Source organism: Cantharellus anzutake (genome assembly GCF_015039405.1).
Source record: "Cantharellus anzutake strain C23 chromosome Unknown EI90scaffold_11, whole genome shotgun sequence".
Classification (NCBI taxonomy): Eukaryota; Fungi; Basidiomycota; class Agaricomycetes; order Cantharellales; family Hydnaceae; genus Cantharellus; species Cantharellus anzutake.
Window position 1 is genome coordinate 874,549 of NW_024066961.1, and position 15,346 is coordinate 889,894.

Genomic DNA, 15,346 nt, shown 5'->3' on the forward strand with positions numbered 1-15,346 from the left:
CGGCGTATACAGAACACCACCGAATAGGACATGGGGGTATCTACGCTATACAATAATCTTCCTACAGGCTATCTAAAGGGTGAAAGTTGTTGAAGTGAATTGCGCTTCGCGCTATATGCGTGGTTATTTCAAGCCCCATCACCGTCTCGCGAAGTCTTGCAGTCGCTTTGAAGCGTGTGACAGAACGGAGATGTGCGCGCGCACTGCAGATTGATGATCTGAACTAGTGATGGAACCTTGATCCCAACTTGATTGTTCTTCCCTTAGGACACCCAATGCAACATCCCAACAAGGCTGTATGATCAATGGCTTGTCAGTTGTTCGCTCATTATGATTATCGCAAAGGTGACTCACCCCACAGTGCCAATATATGTCCTTTGCGTCCAGTTGCCCAGAAGTGCGGGGAGAACCTTTGGCACGATCCACATCCATGCCTCGTCGTACGAGAGCTGCCATCAAGTACGCATTTTCCCTAGCCGCTCGCAAATCACCCGTCCTTTCCGATCCGGCTAAATGCAGAGTAATCTGTGCTGCCAGAAGGGACGAGTGCGCAAATAATAGGGTATGGTGGATGGCAGAAACATCAGGCGTGTGCAGATTATTGCGAGACCCGACGGACGAAAGAAACTGTTTAGGATCAACTGAAGCGAGCGATCTTTGGAACGCGGATAGGATTGCTTCAAGATGTTGCTTCCTGGAGACATAATCTTGCCATGTGCGGTAGCGCCCTTAACCAGAATTAGGACAAGCAAGTCTACAAGATATTGGGGCCCACACCTTCTCGCAGCCATCGATATTCACGTCTTGCAGCATCATGTAGGGCGACAGCCTTGGCTTTCATGCATATTAATAAATCCTCGATGTTCATCACCCTAAAGAAAAAATCAGCGTACACGACGGAACACCTTCGAAATGGACGGACATCTGATTTGAAACGAAAACGTGGGGTAGAGTCATGCCTGCATTCGCATTCTCAAAGAAGGCGAATTCTGAAGGCCATGGGGTGCAAATCTCCTGTTTTCAGAAAAAAAGGTCAGCAGACACAACTAATAAGTCAGCTGGTAGCCTGCCTGACCTCGTCCAGCACCGACGACGCGATACCACATACATGACAGACATCCTTATCCAGCTGTGGTTGATGAGCCACGATCGCCCATCGATTTGATTCGTACTCACTAAATAAACACTCCACCACACGCTGATACGCAAGCAGAAGTCACTCTTAGATTGAGGAGGGGGGAGCAAGAACATAGTTCCTTCATCGGGCGACCGATCGTCCCAATGCACTGGCAGCCGGTGAAGCCCGCAGCTCTTTGCAAACATTAACGCACCTTTCAATAAATTTAGTATAGTCAATCGAGACGATAGTAGAAGGACTTACTACTCGCAAGATAGCTTGCTCGGGCGAGCTGGCCTACGAGCAGACTGTATCTGCAAAGAAGTGACGCGGCAAGGACCGTGTTTATCTGGTGGTGGTCAGGAAGGTGTTTGAGGTGAAAGAACACCAACTTACTAGTCTTGCAGCGTCACCTTGTGAGTTATTGAGCTCCGACACTGCTTTGTTGGAGAGATAGGTCTCAAGTTCTAGCGTCCCGCGATTGGACCATCTACAAGCAACGAGGAGCATCGCATTTAGTAAAGATGGATGCGGACTGCGGGGGTCTGAACTCGGGAATTGCATCGCAGCCCTAAAGTTGGGTTCATTTCCGGGGAAGTTGAACTGGTACGAGTATTTGAAAAATGTCGCCAGACTACTGATTCATCAGCTTTAAAATTCAAAATCTCAGGGAACCCACTGACAGGTGATCTACCAGTTCGGGTGGAACGTTCGTATAGCTGCTATACTGACCATGCCCAGAGCCACCAGGGGCTGTCCCAGCAAGTGGCACTTGGGATTGAGGATTTCCCGGAACATAGCCATGCACGGGCGTAATCTGTGAATAAGAAGCCACGAGGTTTTCTAGTGCATCCACGCGTCGCTGAAGGCGTTCTTCCAAACTTGCTTGGGGAAGGTCATACTGACATTGTCGGGAACCCCTCACACATTGGCCGCATGAAGGACGTTCTGAGGAACCAAGAACACTGTGAGGATCATAACAAGGACGCTAGACTACTTGAGTGGGGATCGAACCTGCAGTACATTTCTGGTTCATCGAAGTTCGATTGAGTGGCGGTCAGGATCGTTCGGGTAAATATTGATATATACGCTTGCCTGCTTCCTTCGCCTGCATGGGAGACAAGCACTTCCACGTCGTAACGTATCATTCTGGGGCAGAGAGGGATCCATGAGCTTGGTGGTGTCGCACCATCGATACCAATCGTTGAAGTTATATACATGCGGCACTACATTCACTCAAGAGCGAGCTGTTGGTCAAGACGTAACTGATATTGTGTCAATTGATGGATCCCACACAATCCTGCTTCATCCATTGACGGCGAGCGGCTCAGAGCAACGCGGAGACTCCAAACCCGAAACAAAGGTCCGCTCAGAGTAACTGGAATAAGGGATTTTTCGTCGAGACTTATTGCTCAATAGCGATTTATGAAATAGGGTATTGACAGATGACGGCAGTGAGCGGGGCCATTGAGATCAAACGGAAAATGGCAGATTGTTTGGACTGCTGTTGAAGAGCGCCGGACCACGTTATGAAAAAGGAAATTGTGATGTGAAACCGGATGAAAGCGGAAGGCATGGATCGCGATTCAAAATGACATGAGGGGTAACCGTTCGCTCGTGGTAAAATTGTAGGACCGGCACGTTCGAATCATTCCTCGTCAATGTTTACTCATTCTCTAAGCGTCCCTTAAATAGTTCCAACTCTTCGATGACAGTCATTAGCGCGTTGATTTCCCATTTCCCGAAGATGAAACCGCAGTAAAGCATAGTCGTGCCCAGCCACGCAAGTATGCACCCCGTTAAAACAATCAGGGGGTTCACGGCATTTAGGGGTTGCCAGGCTGAACCGACAATAAGGACAATTTCCCCCACTACGCACAAAACAAATACCCCCAGATGGCGTTTTGAGTTAAGTTGTGACAAACGATAAGCGGCTGTAAGGTTTTGAAGAATACGATTGAGTGTGTGTTGTGACATATGGCCACCTTCCGGGGAGCTGGGTTCTGGAGGATCGGCAGCTATAGGAGCCGGAAGAACATCATGATACGGCTGTGAACTTGGCGCCGCCGATTTGGGACCCCAAACAGGTGGAGCCGCTGGGAGATGCGGGATAAACGATGATGCGGCGGGTGATGATCGAACTTTAAGAATCGCTTCTACGCCAAAATGGTCTGAAAAAGAGAAACGATGGCCAGGGACCTGTGATGTCAAGACGACCCTCGATGCAACGCAATGCAACACCGGATCAATATGCGGTGAGATTTGATCATCATCAGAATGCCCATTGATGAACCGAATGCGGTCATTCACGAGAATGGACGTGTTTCCCGTCGTCCTCAATGGCCCACGGTAGAAGACGTAATCAAGTCGCTTGCCCTGCCACCGCTTAGCTGAGGGGTCCAGAGTTTTGTTGGCAGTATATGTATTCAGAGGTGAGTCAGCTGTGACTCCGAATTCCTGGATTGCATGCTCTGCGGAAAGGGCGGAGCCAGCGGGGGGAGATAGGCCGCAAGAATGAGTTGCGGTCCACGCGTCCGTCAGGCACGCGTGATCTCGTATTAGCGTGATTGCGAGGGAGGCAGGAACATCATTAAAATCACCAACCTTAGTTGAGATGCGTAGGAAAAGTTAGGAGTTTACCGACAGGAGTCAATAATCCATGCTTACAACAATAACATGTCTCCCAAGTGCTGCAGACAGACGAACCCATTTCGTGAGCTCCCATGCACCAACGATTCGATGGGCTCGGTGAATTTCGGAGCCCTCGTCTCCTCCTTTGGCATACATCTTGGGGACGACGAATCAGTCAGGAGCACGGGGTCGGTCAAAATGCTATTACAGCGGTGAACAAAGCTTACGTGAGTGTTAAAAACTTCTACCTGGTTTAGCATTGGATGTGATATCACAATACTGACTGCTGCCTTCCCCACGAACCAATCACCAGCCGCAACATCAATTGGGGCACCATTCAGTGCATAGGGGTGCGTGTGGGTTTCAAGTATGGGATATCGGGAGAATATGGCCAAACCAGAGCCCAGAGCGCCACTAGGTTCGCCACCATCCATCAAAATCTGATGGATTAAATCTTGGACTTGAATTTCTTACGCACGTATAGAAAAATTTCGCAAATGGAAGGATTGTTGACAATATGACACGGATCGTCTGGTAGTCACTAGTGACCCAAACCTCTTGTAAGGCTACCAAATCGTAATGTGACTTGTAGAGTTCCTCTGCGATGGCTTGCAGGCGGTGAGTCCGGTCCTGAGATATGTATTTTAAACCCCTGCAAATGCATCAGTTCAGTCCCAACGCACGCGCACTTTCACAGCAAATACCAGCAATTAAGTGACAGAACTTTGATGGTTTCGTCGGATTTCGCGCTAGATGCCCCGGGTGTCGTCGAAAGTTCCATGTCAAATGACCATCAGAGCTCCAGGATGGACACAAGGCAGTTTGGTCAGCCTACGGGTTTAGCCGCAGACACCTTAGTGGAGAATCCTCGATATCTCAGCGTCGCGGGCCCAATGGGCTACGGAACTCTTTCGCAGCATTCTGTCCCCTTCAAGGCAGGGGTCGGGAGCCAATCATAGTAGCCTCCATGCACATCTATATAGAGGCTGGTAACCTGCCTAGTGCGCAGCTTTCGTGTTTACTGCCCCAAGAGCTTGTTCAGGTCTAGGCACAAGATTATCGGTATACCAGCCTCACCGTCCTGACAAGGTTCTTGCACAGTTTCACTATGGGGTGTTCTGTTGCTTTCGTCAATGCTGCGAAAAAACTCTTGTCTCGGCGCCGTCGCCGGCCTTTCTCTGGTGTCTGCGCATTGTGAGGACGTCACCACCTTAAAAGCTGTATGTATGACGATGTGTTGGAAGCTCGTGGGGATCGCCTAGTGGGGCAAGCGATTGGGGGGAGTCACGATCAATAGCGGTAATGCCTCCAGATTAACTTTGGCCCAATAGCGCGCTTCATCCCTCGATTGTGTCAATGCGCAGCATTTAGGCGTGCGCTGTCCAAATAGTTGTTGCGGTTTGCCAGCTATATCAGCACCCCCGATCGATCGACCAATCGGAGACATATGTCAGATGTCGCGGGCAAGCATGGTGTTCGTTCTTTTCTTCATGCTTGGGATCTCATGCGAACTTTGTGTGGAGTATTGAACGATATGGGAAAGTCCCCTAATGTTTACTGCTGGTTCCTGGTACTGGTAGGAATGGGATTCATGTTATATTAGGATATCTGAGATCGTGGAGGTTACGGGTCGTCAATAAATTGCCGGTTTCGATCGTATACGTTGATTCCTGCTTATGGAGGCCGAGAAATCATGAATTTGGTCAAGGATCAGGTGGGATCAAACCACCACATAGGTGGTGCTGGAGATGATTCATTAACCACCTGCGGTCTTGAGACATGGAGTTACACCATAGCATACGCCAAAGGACCACCATGCAATACATGATAAGGGGTTCTGGAGTGGTCTTCAGGTAGCGATTCCGATCCAGCTTGCCTGGCGCCCAGACTACGATGCTTACACATTCATTCACAGACTTTGGAGTCAGATTCTACACCCTGTCAGCAAGACAAAAACGCCACCCAAGCCCCATCCCTTTAGCGCTTAACCATGAGTCAATAACACACAGGAGGCTATTGCATTGTACACTAATGTAATGTACCAGTACAAACGAGACAAAAAATAAACAAATGCAACAAGAAAAAAATTCACTCTTCGTCTGCCTTCTTAGTTTTCGATGGCACTAGGATTGGTGTCAGATACTAAAACGAGGACATACGGACGCCGACCACTTACGCAGCTCAGGTGCTATGTGTGGCACAACACCACCTTGCGAGATAATAACCGACCAAGAAGCTTATTCAACCTACAATGGCAGGTTAGGCTCCACATCTGGAAACTTGTAAGGCTACGCACTCTTCATCATTCTTGATGGCAAGCTGAAGGTGACGAGGGACAATACGAGCTTTCTTGTTATCACGAGCTGCATTGCCAGCCAACTCCAAGATTTCGGCAGCAAGATACTCAAGAACGGCAGCAAGGTAAACAGGGGCACCAGCACCAACACGGTGTGCGTAGTTACCACGCTTCAAAAGACGATGGATACGGCCAACAGGGAATTGCACTGGTTTGATGAAGTCAGGATTGCATCCTTGCGAGGAGTCGCGACATTACTCACGTCCAGCCTTAGACGAACGCGAGGTACCCTTCTCACCCTCAGCGCCAGACTTGCCACTCTTTCCGCCGACCTTTCCAGACTTTCCTTTGCCTACGGGAAGGGGACGCCATAAGCACGCGATAGCGAGACGACCATTTATCGACGTACCAGACATTGTTCGTTAGTAGTAAGACAGTGGGAACAAGATTATTGTCGTTGAGGTGTTGCGCGGGAGGCTTGATCGAAGGTTAGAAGTCCAAAGTCACGGCGCTTTATAAGAGAGCTATTCGAGTCACGAGCACTCCAGGAGTTGCATCCGCATCGGGACCAAAACAAAACCAGGAAATAAATAAACAATATGTAGAAACAAACAAACAAACACGCAGTAAACCCTCCTCTGGAAGATTGTGCCCGAGGACGGCGCAACGGCGATGAAGATTCAAGTGCGAAGCGCATTGGGCCGCAGTGGGTGCTGCCAACAAGCACGCAGTCGCGACTCTTACTTTGGTACGTACAAGCAGAACAGCAGCCAAAGTGCGATAATAATTGCTGACTCTAAGCTTGCTTCAGGCCACTTGCTTCAGAACATGCCTGATATGTGACATGTACAGATACACATTCAAAAACGGAAAGGCCGATGAGAGAACAAACGCCTCGCAAGCTCGGCCAATGAGTGCATGTACTAGAGATTTATGGTCTTGGGAGAGGCGAGTTCCGTCTCGGGGCCCAAGTAGAGTGGAATGGGAATTTAATGGAGGAGGAGATTTCTGTGAGACTTGTTGTGCCCCGGGTCGCGGCGCTTGTCCCATCCATTTTCCTCGCGTCTATGGCACGCTTGCCTAATCCGTCTGACCTTCCGTACGCCATTTTCCGCTGATCATCCGCGCATGTTCAGTCTGCACCTCTTATGATCCCTCAAACTGGCTTTATTGTCCTCTGCTTCATGTTTCCTTATTTTCTCCCTCTCCCTCTCGCGTCCGATGTTCGCTTCGGCCTCCTTTTCCTTATTTCGCGTCCGCTGTGCGCATCGGCTCTCGTGTCTTCTCTACTGAAGTTTTTCCCGACATCCGCTGCATGCCTTCTTTTAACCTCATATTTCGTCTACCTTTTCCCCCCACATACACTTTTTGGGGTGCGGTTCCATTTGTAAGTATTCTTATGACCCTCGATAGGGTCCCAGCCCTTCGGTTTTCCTCTTGTCGTCTGTTGTTCATTTTTCGAGTCCTTCCTAATCTTCACTCTGTTCGTTGCTGCTCCCTGTTGTTTCAGCGTTACTCGCCACCTTCTCCAGTGTAATTTACCGCTTTGCACATGTAAGACAACCGACGTATGGGAAGCGGAAATGTCCAAGGATAGAAGTCTCGTACTAAGAAAGAAAGTCACTTAACGACCAGAGGTACTCCTGAGAGGAGAGGAAAGGATCATCAGTTGCTGAAAACGATAGGTCGAGACCAGGTAGAAATCAAGCGCGTTCAGCTTGCAAATTATTATGAATATTCGTCAGGGCCCTATTTCAACCCCTTCATCATTCGGTTAATGCCTATAGCAAAAACGCAGAATCGAATGGGGGAGCAAGGATGTCTCAGACTTGTGCTCGTTCTCATCAAAGCGCGAAACAAGCAGGCAAAGAATTGGTCCTTACCACCACACAATGAGCCACTGATCTCCAGATACACTGATTTATCATATGGATCCCATCCCTTGGACGAATCATCAGTGTCGGTGACAGGAAGTATGCCTACATTGACTGAATTGGGTGCCCTTGCTTTGTAAGCACGGAGGAAGCGCGTTCGTTAGAGCGGAAGACCGTGGGCCATTTACACACTGGCATGTAACGAGAGCACCTCCGCTATCGAACCCGGACAACGGATCCTCGACCTCAACTCCAGTGACACACTCGGCCTTTTGCTTTCATCTGTATCAAAGGCCAGATGGGTACTCTATACGAATAGAGGCTAGTAACCTGCCTAGATGGCACGCCGTTGTTTACTACGATTGTTCTGATTTATCCTGTTTTGAATTCTGGATGCGGCCGATCTGCATTACCCACTTCTCTGCAGGCTAAATGCCCAGGAGCCATATCCCCTTCAGGGAAAAGCCGGCCAGACATATCTCATGGATGTCTCTATTGAACCTGTGTTTACTGCTCATACCCAGAATCCCATGCCAGCTTCTGGATGCTTTTCGTAGCATCATGCTTCACGTGTCCGCGATTCCCAACATGTTATCCAGCCTTTCGCTTCCATGACTGTTACGCAAAGCCCAGCTGTAGAACCCGCTCGGTGATCGCATATTTTTGGATCAGCAGTCTACGCTACTGCCGGAAGTCCATCAGCACCGAATGGAGAGCCCACCGGTCGTGCAGAGAATGGCAATATCTCGGCACATCTTTGCACATGAAATATTGAGTTGCTCGATACATTTGTGGCAAAACCTATGGGCTTTCTTGCCAACAACACCCAGCCGAATGTCAGGGATTTCCCAGTGCAGTGGAGAACGTCCTGATTAGGTGTATATCCGCCGCGGTAGTTATGATGATGACACATTCGGCCAACGTATACCCGCATCGATAAAATTGACCACTAGATGGCGGGGGGTCCTAGGTGTATAATTTTAGATCTCGACAGCCACGAGATTAAATGAGACTTGTATACTCACATCCTTTCCCTCGCGTCCGCTGCACGCTTCGGGATTTCTGCCTGTCCTCTCGTATGCCATACCCGCCGATGGCTCTTCGGATACTGACCGCCCGTGTATGCTCAGTTTGCAGGTTTAAGTAGTAGTCTTTCCAGTTGCTCCCAGGCCAATCTCACTCTACTACTTTAGGTACGTTTCCATTCTCTCGCGTCCGCTGCATCTTCACGATCTAATTCTCGGTTCTTTTACTTGCTGCCTTCGAGTGTGGTGAAGGCATTATGACCTTTGCTTTAGTGGTCCCGTGTATAGGTTTTTGTTTTTCGGCTCTTTCCTGACTTTTATAACTTTCGCTCTGTATTCTGTTTATGTGTGTTGCTGCTGCCTGTTTTCCCGCCACCACACCTTAGTGTATTTCACTGGGGTTTCGGCGGTTCTTGAGGCCGCTGCCACTCTACTCTTTCGGTGCCCATCCGGTCGCACATAAGAGCTATTGAAACATGCAGTATTATACATTATAGATAGTGTTAGTTGTGTCATTATTTGAAGATCACTAGTACGCAGCGTAGTAGGCAACACCGCTCTCCATGCAAGAGCGAAGTCAATGAGTTGTTGAGAGCCCGGTACACCCAAATTTTGTTGTTGGCCGCCACTTGGGTCCCAACGCCAAAGAGTCATGAATAGCCGAACTGCTGTCCCTGATATCCTAGTGGGAAACCCCGTGGTCTGCCATGTGTTTGACGTGTACTGCCTTCCTGGCTAAATTCCTGCCAGTGGCAACCTGAACCTGCGGTTTATTGGGAGAAGTGCGGATGGCTGTGTTGGAATTTAAGGATTATGGGATATGCGCCTGATAATCGGGAGGGCCGTACAGAGGTGAGGCGGTACGAGGCAGGCGTGATGGTGTGGTTCTGTCTCCCAGACGAGGATCCTGACCTAGTGCTTGGGTTAGGTGCGCACCCACATCCTCACGAGTTATCCACTCACTCTCGTGCCCGGATATGCGGGACAGCTGTCTAGAGCCTTGTCTCCTGTTCTCCGCCCTAAGCGAGGCAGTGCGCTTATGGGAAATTCGACGCATCGGCTGGTTCATCTCCTCCGACTGAGCATTCCCTCGTTTCCACCAGCGAATCAACAGCCAAAGTCCTAGCACAAATGCGTTAGAAAGGATCGCAAATTCCACTTTCACCTGCAGAAACGCCATACCAACGCTGAGTAAGAAGATTCCAACGGCTACGAGTCCAGCAATGATCAGTACGTCAAACTCGCCCATTAATCAGCGGCAGAGAAAGCATGTCTACGGGGCAATCGGAAGCCGTTATACCAGGCTATAAAAAATTGCGTGGGGGAGGTAGCTATATATAGCACGCCTCTATGGGTCGGATGTATTCGCGGCAAGTCAAAGTGGATGCGCTGACTCTAAAAATAAAGCAACGTGTCTCCGGCTGACTCCGGATGGTGGCCGCCACAACAAAAATGTTGCTTCGCAACCATGACCTTGCTTGCGGATTACATGAGCACTGCTAGGCTCACAAGCAAGGTAACTGTAAGCCTCCCGAGGATGACTCGAGCCAGTTGATTTATTCTATCTAATGTTACGAAGTCATAGAGGCTGGAGTCCTGGTAGAGGCTGGTATCCTGCCTAAGTCCTGGGGGGTTTGGTTTTTGCTTCCCTTATTTCTTCTTACGGACCAACAAGGTCGGCCTGTATGTCTTACCTTAGCTACAGTGTAGCGGAGTTGGCTGAATTTATTTGTTTATTCGATTATTAGAGCGGTGTTGGGGCATGTGATCAGAATTCCCACAAAATCAGCGTCAGAATTGCCACGAATTGTGACCTGGGAAGTGACCTTGCAAGCAAGGTAATTGCTTTGTGCATAAGGGGGCAGGTCACGGAGTTTTAACAGCGTTGGGTGTGTCGGTTTGGGATTTTAGACTACAAGTGTGGGCAAGGGTCCCCCAAATTATTTATCACGCCACCAGCCGGAGTCACTAGAGCTGCCCCACCTGGTAAATGTCTTATTAATTATATCGTGGCAACCACAGATCCCAGTGTTCGAAGTGTCTGCAACCGCAGGGCCGTGCTGACAGAAAGGCAACCAGAAACTCATAGCAGAAACCGTGAACTAACATAAGCAGCATCCCAGCCTGTACTAAAGTAGAGAACTAATAGAATGTTGCATTCCAAAAACCATTGTGACCCAGCTGTGAATGTCCCTATGCACTTGTGCAATCAAAAGAAGTCAAGAATACGAACGAGCTTCATAACTCAACAGCTTCACGTTGTTGGCGCACAACTACCAATCGATTTTCAAAAAAGAATGTATTAGCGTCGTGTAAGCGGTAGGAAAATGTGTACAAGATGTGAATTAACGTTCAAGAGAGAAGAGAGAGAAAAACACATCAAGGTGGCCGTTAAGCCATCCACAACTGAGTCCATCGGTGTGGACACCAAGAAAGGAGATGACGGACAATCTCCATGAAAATTTCCGCGCGCGACAAGTGTGGTGGTACGCGCACGGACCCTACTCCAATATAATAGTGAAGAGGCCACCGCGCACGTTAAGAAATCAAACAGAGCTTGCTGAAATAACTGTTCATCGACATATTGTGTATGTTGAAACGAAGAAAAGTGGTAAAAAATTATTAGAGGGGATAATCAGGAGCCAGGTCATGGGGTACACATGCTGGATGGCACTCACCCCGTGTGAGTCTCGTCTGCTCATTCGCGGCGTCCCTATCACTTCCACGATTCGCGGGCCAACATCTCACTTCTGATAGCTGTTAACTTATGCCACACGCTCAGCTTCGAAACGATGACAAACTATGATTGCAATTAATCATATTTAACGCGGTAGTGATGCGATGGCTCCTAATACCATTACATATATATATTGTGTTTGTTGTTGGCTTAACAAATACCCACATGCCATTGAGCTCTTAGCTAGGCTACTCTAGTGCGAACAATTTATCGTGACAGGCTGAGCACATCACTCGCAGCTGCTGCGCGCGCGCCCATGCACAGCTGAAACGCGAACGGATCATATCAACTTGACTCTATCGGAGCTCACGACGACGCTATCGTGATCGCCGTTACTGAACTCCGATGCGGGGCCCGTTGGGCCTCAACGTTACGTCAGCGCTCTTTCGCGCATATATCGGTGATGAACTTTCTTGCGTCCATACCTGCACCCCGCAACTCAATTCAAATACGAACAAGACACCACGAAGGAACGGGCATCGATAAAAGTTAACAGCGGTCAGCCGGGCTACGGCTTGAATTGATAGAATCTGCCTTGGAATATTTGTCACCCAATGCAGTCGCATCATATTCACGTCGCCGTTGCAAGAATGGCCATTGTAAGGATTCAAGGGAAACACCGGCCGGACGGGACAGCGCGGCGGCGTTTTGTGATTCCATGCAGCCTATATGTGTGATTCAGGTGACATAATAAGCGTTCTGTCGGGCTGCGCAGCTGGCCATGAATTGTGTTTTCGTTGGCGAGTTTCGAAATAGGCCTCTTGATAGGCTTGGAACGGGTCAAACTGTAAAGGAACGGAAAGTGGCGGGTTCCCAGGAAGACCCGAGCCACCCCCCAAAATAAAAAAAGATGCTGCCCCTGCAGCCTGTGCCTGGCCTACCGACAAAAAGGATGTAAAGACCCCGCCACTGACCTCGTCCTAAACCTCACCCTAACTACAACCCACACAGCGATACCGTTCCTGGAGAACGCGAGGGCACACGCCGTCGGCAACCCAGAGGACATCAAAATATTCAACCCCGAACCACTACGCGGCCTGCCTCTCCGCGGCTGCTTCGGAATCTTCGGCAAAGGTCCCAACCCCCCCAGACACCATACCCTTCGCGGACAGATCTTGCATCTAAAAGGGGGACGCCAACGCGACAGCGGGCTTTGGAGCCTGGCACGGTCCGAACGACCCCAGAAACCAGAAACTCGAGTAGAAGAGTAGGCCCCTCACCTCCCGCAAGCCAACAAACCAACAGAAATGCTCGCAATACACACACACATCGAGACCGACTCGAAATGGCGCATCAATACCCTATTGCCGAAACCTAAACGACATGGAAGACCTGGACTATATATCCACGTCAAACATCCAGAACAATCAAATTAACAGTCAGCGCCCTAAGACACAGACACAAACCCACCTCATTCAACGGCCACATGCACCGGCATCCAAGGCAACGAAGGAGCCGACGAACTGGCCAACCTAGGCACCCAGCCCGCACCGACGCAGTATCCTCCCATAGCGCAAGGCCTCCCTAACCCAGGATCCCCAGCGGGAGCCCGACTAAAGACAGTCTAATGCCCACAAACTAATCCGCCGTGAAAAGCAACAAGCCCAGAGCCAACCTGACAAACAACGTGCTTGCCCTTAATCTGGCCAAGCGCTAAAAAAAAACACAGGCAAATGGCAACCCTCGGAGAAAAGGTCAGAATCTGCAAAAATCTTCTCCAAAAACCCGCAAAGGCCACCCTCCCGAAATACGGAACTTTCATATCTTTGCAACTTGGAGACGAGTTAATCAGAGACCAGAGGCACTGGCAGTCGGTTGAGAAACTGCCAGTGATCATAAACAGAACTGGCCAAACGTCGCTAGGAGGGGGGCAGCTAGATGATACCCCATAGAGCAGAGGAGCCATGCACTTAAAAACAGTCGATAGTTAAATGCGTCCCCCCCAAACCAAAGACTGATGCTGAAAGGCATGTTCAAAGAGTTGACTTGCTCTGAGAAGTTTTCTACAGCGTGCCTGGGGATGAATGAAGATGCGCAGTGAACGGGGTGATCATTGATGGTGGTGGTATAAGGGCAAACGAGCTTATGAGACTAAAAAGTAAAACCGGGTCAGGCTATGCGATTCTACACAGCCACCTTTAGCTAACTCATCATGAGACCTAAAATGTGCAACTGAGTGTCCACGGCCATAGGACTCGGAAAACACCGCATCCCGTCCGATCTGCGAAGTTAAGCCGAGTACCGCTCAGTTAGTACCATGGTAGGGGACTACATGGGAATCCTGAGTGCCGTGGTTCTTCTTTTTCTTTTTCTTTTTCCTTTGTCTTTCCTTGCCTGTCAGTCAACCTTAAGTACGTCACTTGGCCAACAGCCGATTTGCTCTGAGTCTTATCAAAATTATTCATGGTGTATCTTGGACACCGGCCGCGCTATTGGTTCCATTTGTTATGCAATGTAGCTTTCTCTGTCTGTAAACCTCAACCGTTCCGATGTTCTTGCATGATAGCATCGCGTTTGTGTGGGCCTCACGCAATGACTCCTACTACTTGCAAGCAAGGAGTAACTGGCCTGGCCTGGCTCGCCGAGCCAGCCCCAAGCCAGCAATCAGTAGTGAACTATGCATGAACATGTATATATGTTGATCCCTCAATCTCCGACAGTTTTTCGAATCGTTATATAGTTACATATGAACGTACGAACATGACAGAATATTGGTACTCATCGCTGGCACTGGTATGCAGGTGAGTAGCCTCTAGAACCGCTTGCCTGACAGTGCTGGCTGGCTGACTTTGTTTGACGAGCGTTTGATCACATTATAACATCTATTCATGCGCACCGTCGCCACCTGGATGTCAACGGTCAGTCAGCACGCCGCATCGAGCCCCTGAATGATCATACGATTTATTGGGTAACAAAGTGGGGGAAAAAACACCTAGCGCATATCGATGAATTTAGGAAGATCGTGATCGCAATCGACTCATCGACCAGGGGGGGCCGCCCGTGCCGCAGATCGGGGTTTATATTTCCTATGACTGGATACATATGAAGCTAGCTAGAGCTAGCTAGACTTGGAATTATCGATCGCTGCCGAATTCAATGGTGACATGTGGGCGTGATAGCGGCTACTTATCGATCTATCCTAGCATATGACAATGCATAGTACGAAAGGGAAAAGGGAGCGAATGGATGTGCATGCACGGGTTATCGATTTATCGATGGGATGGGATGGGCGCGCGAGCGCATCACTAAGTATACATGACTCGGGATATATACCTTGCAAAGTTCCAAGTACAACTTTGAGACGGATCGAGGGAATCGGCAGCACTTAGCACTATTACATATTTATTACTGCATGTAGTTATCACGGCGAACCCTTGAATCATGCCATGCTTGTTGCACCTGGCAGGTGATCACCGGTCTCTATAAGCACAAGAAGAACCTGGCAGAGATAAAAGCTGATCATGCGAGCTCGGAAAGGCTAGTACGGAGTTGATCATGTAAGGGGGCATGTACACGTGCGATTGCTAGGTCATCGGACCGTAACCCTTATATAATTTGATTATTTTTTTGCGGGGGGGGTTGAATGCGGCCACGAGATTCTTCGGAAGCTTTGTACACTTGTGCATACTATCCTGCCCCATGGGTGTGGCGGAGCTAAGAGGAGCA

General features: G+C 49.3%; 5 protein-coding genes across 5 annotated transcripts; 1 reads left to right on the forward strand and 4 right to left on the reverse strand.

The window, feature by feature from the left end:
- Positions 1 to 97: 97 nt before the first annotated feature.
- On the reverse strand, positions 98 to 2,534 carry EI90DRAFT_178380 (uncharacterized protein). The gene is made up of 11 exons (XM_039052191.1): positions 2,213 to 2,534; positions 2,132 to 2,144; positions 1,801 to 2,065; positions 1,514 to 1,751; positions 1,382 to 1,466; positions 1,177 to 1,331; positions 1,076 to 1,129; positions 923 to 1,014; positions 778 to 872; positions 355 to 728; positions 98 to 294 (listed from the first exon to the last, which is right to left on the reverse strand). The coding sequence occupies exons 1-11, from the start codon at positions 2,285 to 2,287 to the stop codon at positions 139 to 141; spliced, it is 1,602 nt and encodes a 533-aa protein (XP_038919277.1). The 5' UTR covers positions 2,288 to 2,534; the 3' UTR covers positions 98 to 138.
- A 248-nt stretch (positions 2,535 to 2,782) lies between these two features.
- Positions 2,783 to 4,529, reverse strand: EI90DRAFT_2912204 (inositol phosphophingolipids phospholipase C; the record flags this gene model as incomplete). The annotated part of the gene is made up of 5 exons (XM_039054449.1): positions 2,783 to 3,721; positions 3,785 to 3,904; positions 3,976 to 4,162; positions 4,227 to 4,400; positions 4,453 to 4,529. The coding sequence occupies 5 exons, from the start codon at positions 4,527 to 4,529 to the stop codon at positions 2,783 to 2,785; spliced, it is 1,497 nt and encodes a 498-aa protein (XP_038919278.1).
- A 1,307-nt stretch (positions 4,530 to 5,836) lies between these two features.
- EI90DRAFT_3119727 (histone-fold-containing protein) lies at positions 5,837 to 6,460 on the reverse strand (the record flags this gene model as incomplete). Its single annotated transcript, XM_039063241.1, has 5 exons — positions 5,837 to 5,890; positions 5,958 to 5,994; positions 6,045 to 6,252; positions 6,307 to 6,396; positions 6,454 to 6,460. The coding sequence occupies 5 exons, from the start codon at positions 6,458 to 6,460 to the stop codon at positions 5,837 to 5,839; spliced, it is 396 nt and encodes a 131-aa protein (XP_038919279.1).
- A 3,287-nt stretch (positions 6,461 to 9,747) lies between these two features.
- On the reverse strand, positions 9,748 to 10,221 carry EI90DRAFT_3045829 (uncharacterized protein). Its single transcript, XM_039059434.1, has 2 exons — positions 9,907 to 10,221; positions 9,748 to 9,855 (listed from the first exon to the last, which is right to left on the reverse strand). The coding sequence occupies exons 1-2, from the start codon at positions 10,190 to 10,192 to the stop codon at positions 9,755 to 9,757; spliced, it is 387 nt and encodes a 128-aa protein (XP_038919280.1). The 5' UTR covers positions 10,193 to 10,221; the 3' UTR covers positions 9,748 to 9,754.
- Positions 10,222 to 13,863: 3,642 nt separating this feature from the next.
- Positions 13,864 to 14,390, forward strand: EI90DRAFT_3045836 (uncharacterized protein). The gene is made up of 2 exons (XM_039059435.1): positions 13,864 to 14,309; positions 14,361 to 14,390. The coding sequence occupies exon 1, from the start codon at positions 14,084 to 14,086 to the stop codon at positions 14,303 to 14,305; it is 222 nt and encodes a 73-aa protein (XP_038919281.1). The 5' UTR covers positions 13,864 to 14,083; the 3' UTR covers positions 14,306 to 14,309; positions 14,361 to 14,390.
- Positions 14,391 to 15,346: the final 956 nt, after the last annotated feature.

What these genes read in the sequence shown, in the direction of transcription:
- EI90DRAFT_178380 (XM_039052191.1), bottom strand. Translation starts at nt 2,287, where the DNA reads ATGGATCCCTCTCTGCCCCAGAATGATACGTTACGACGTGGAAGTGCT. An exon ending in AAGGTGACGCTGCAAGACTA is followed by an intron (nt 1,467 to 1,513) that starts GTAAGTTGGTGT and finishes GACCACCACCAG; the next exon opens with ATAAACACGGTCCTTGCCGC. An exon ending in ACATATATTGGCACTGTGGG is followed by an intron (nt 295 to 354) that starts GTGAGTCACCTT and finishes TTGATCATACAG; the next exon opens with CCTTGTTGGGATGTTGCATT.
- EI90DRAFT_3045829 (XM_039059434.1), bottom strand. Translation starts at nt 10,192, where the DNA reads ATGGGCGAGTTTGACGTACTGATCATTGCTGGACTCGTAGCCGTTGGA. An exon ending in CCGCATATCCGGGCACGAGA is followed by an intron (nt 9,856 to 9,906) that starts GTGAGTGGATAA and finishes CCCAAGCACTAG; the next exon opens with GTCAGGATCCTCGTCTGGGA.
- EI90DRAFT_3045836 (XM_039059435.1), top strand. Translation starts at nt 14,084, where the DNA reads ATGGTGTATCTTGGACACCGGCCGCGCTATTGGTTCCATTTGTTATGC.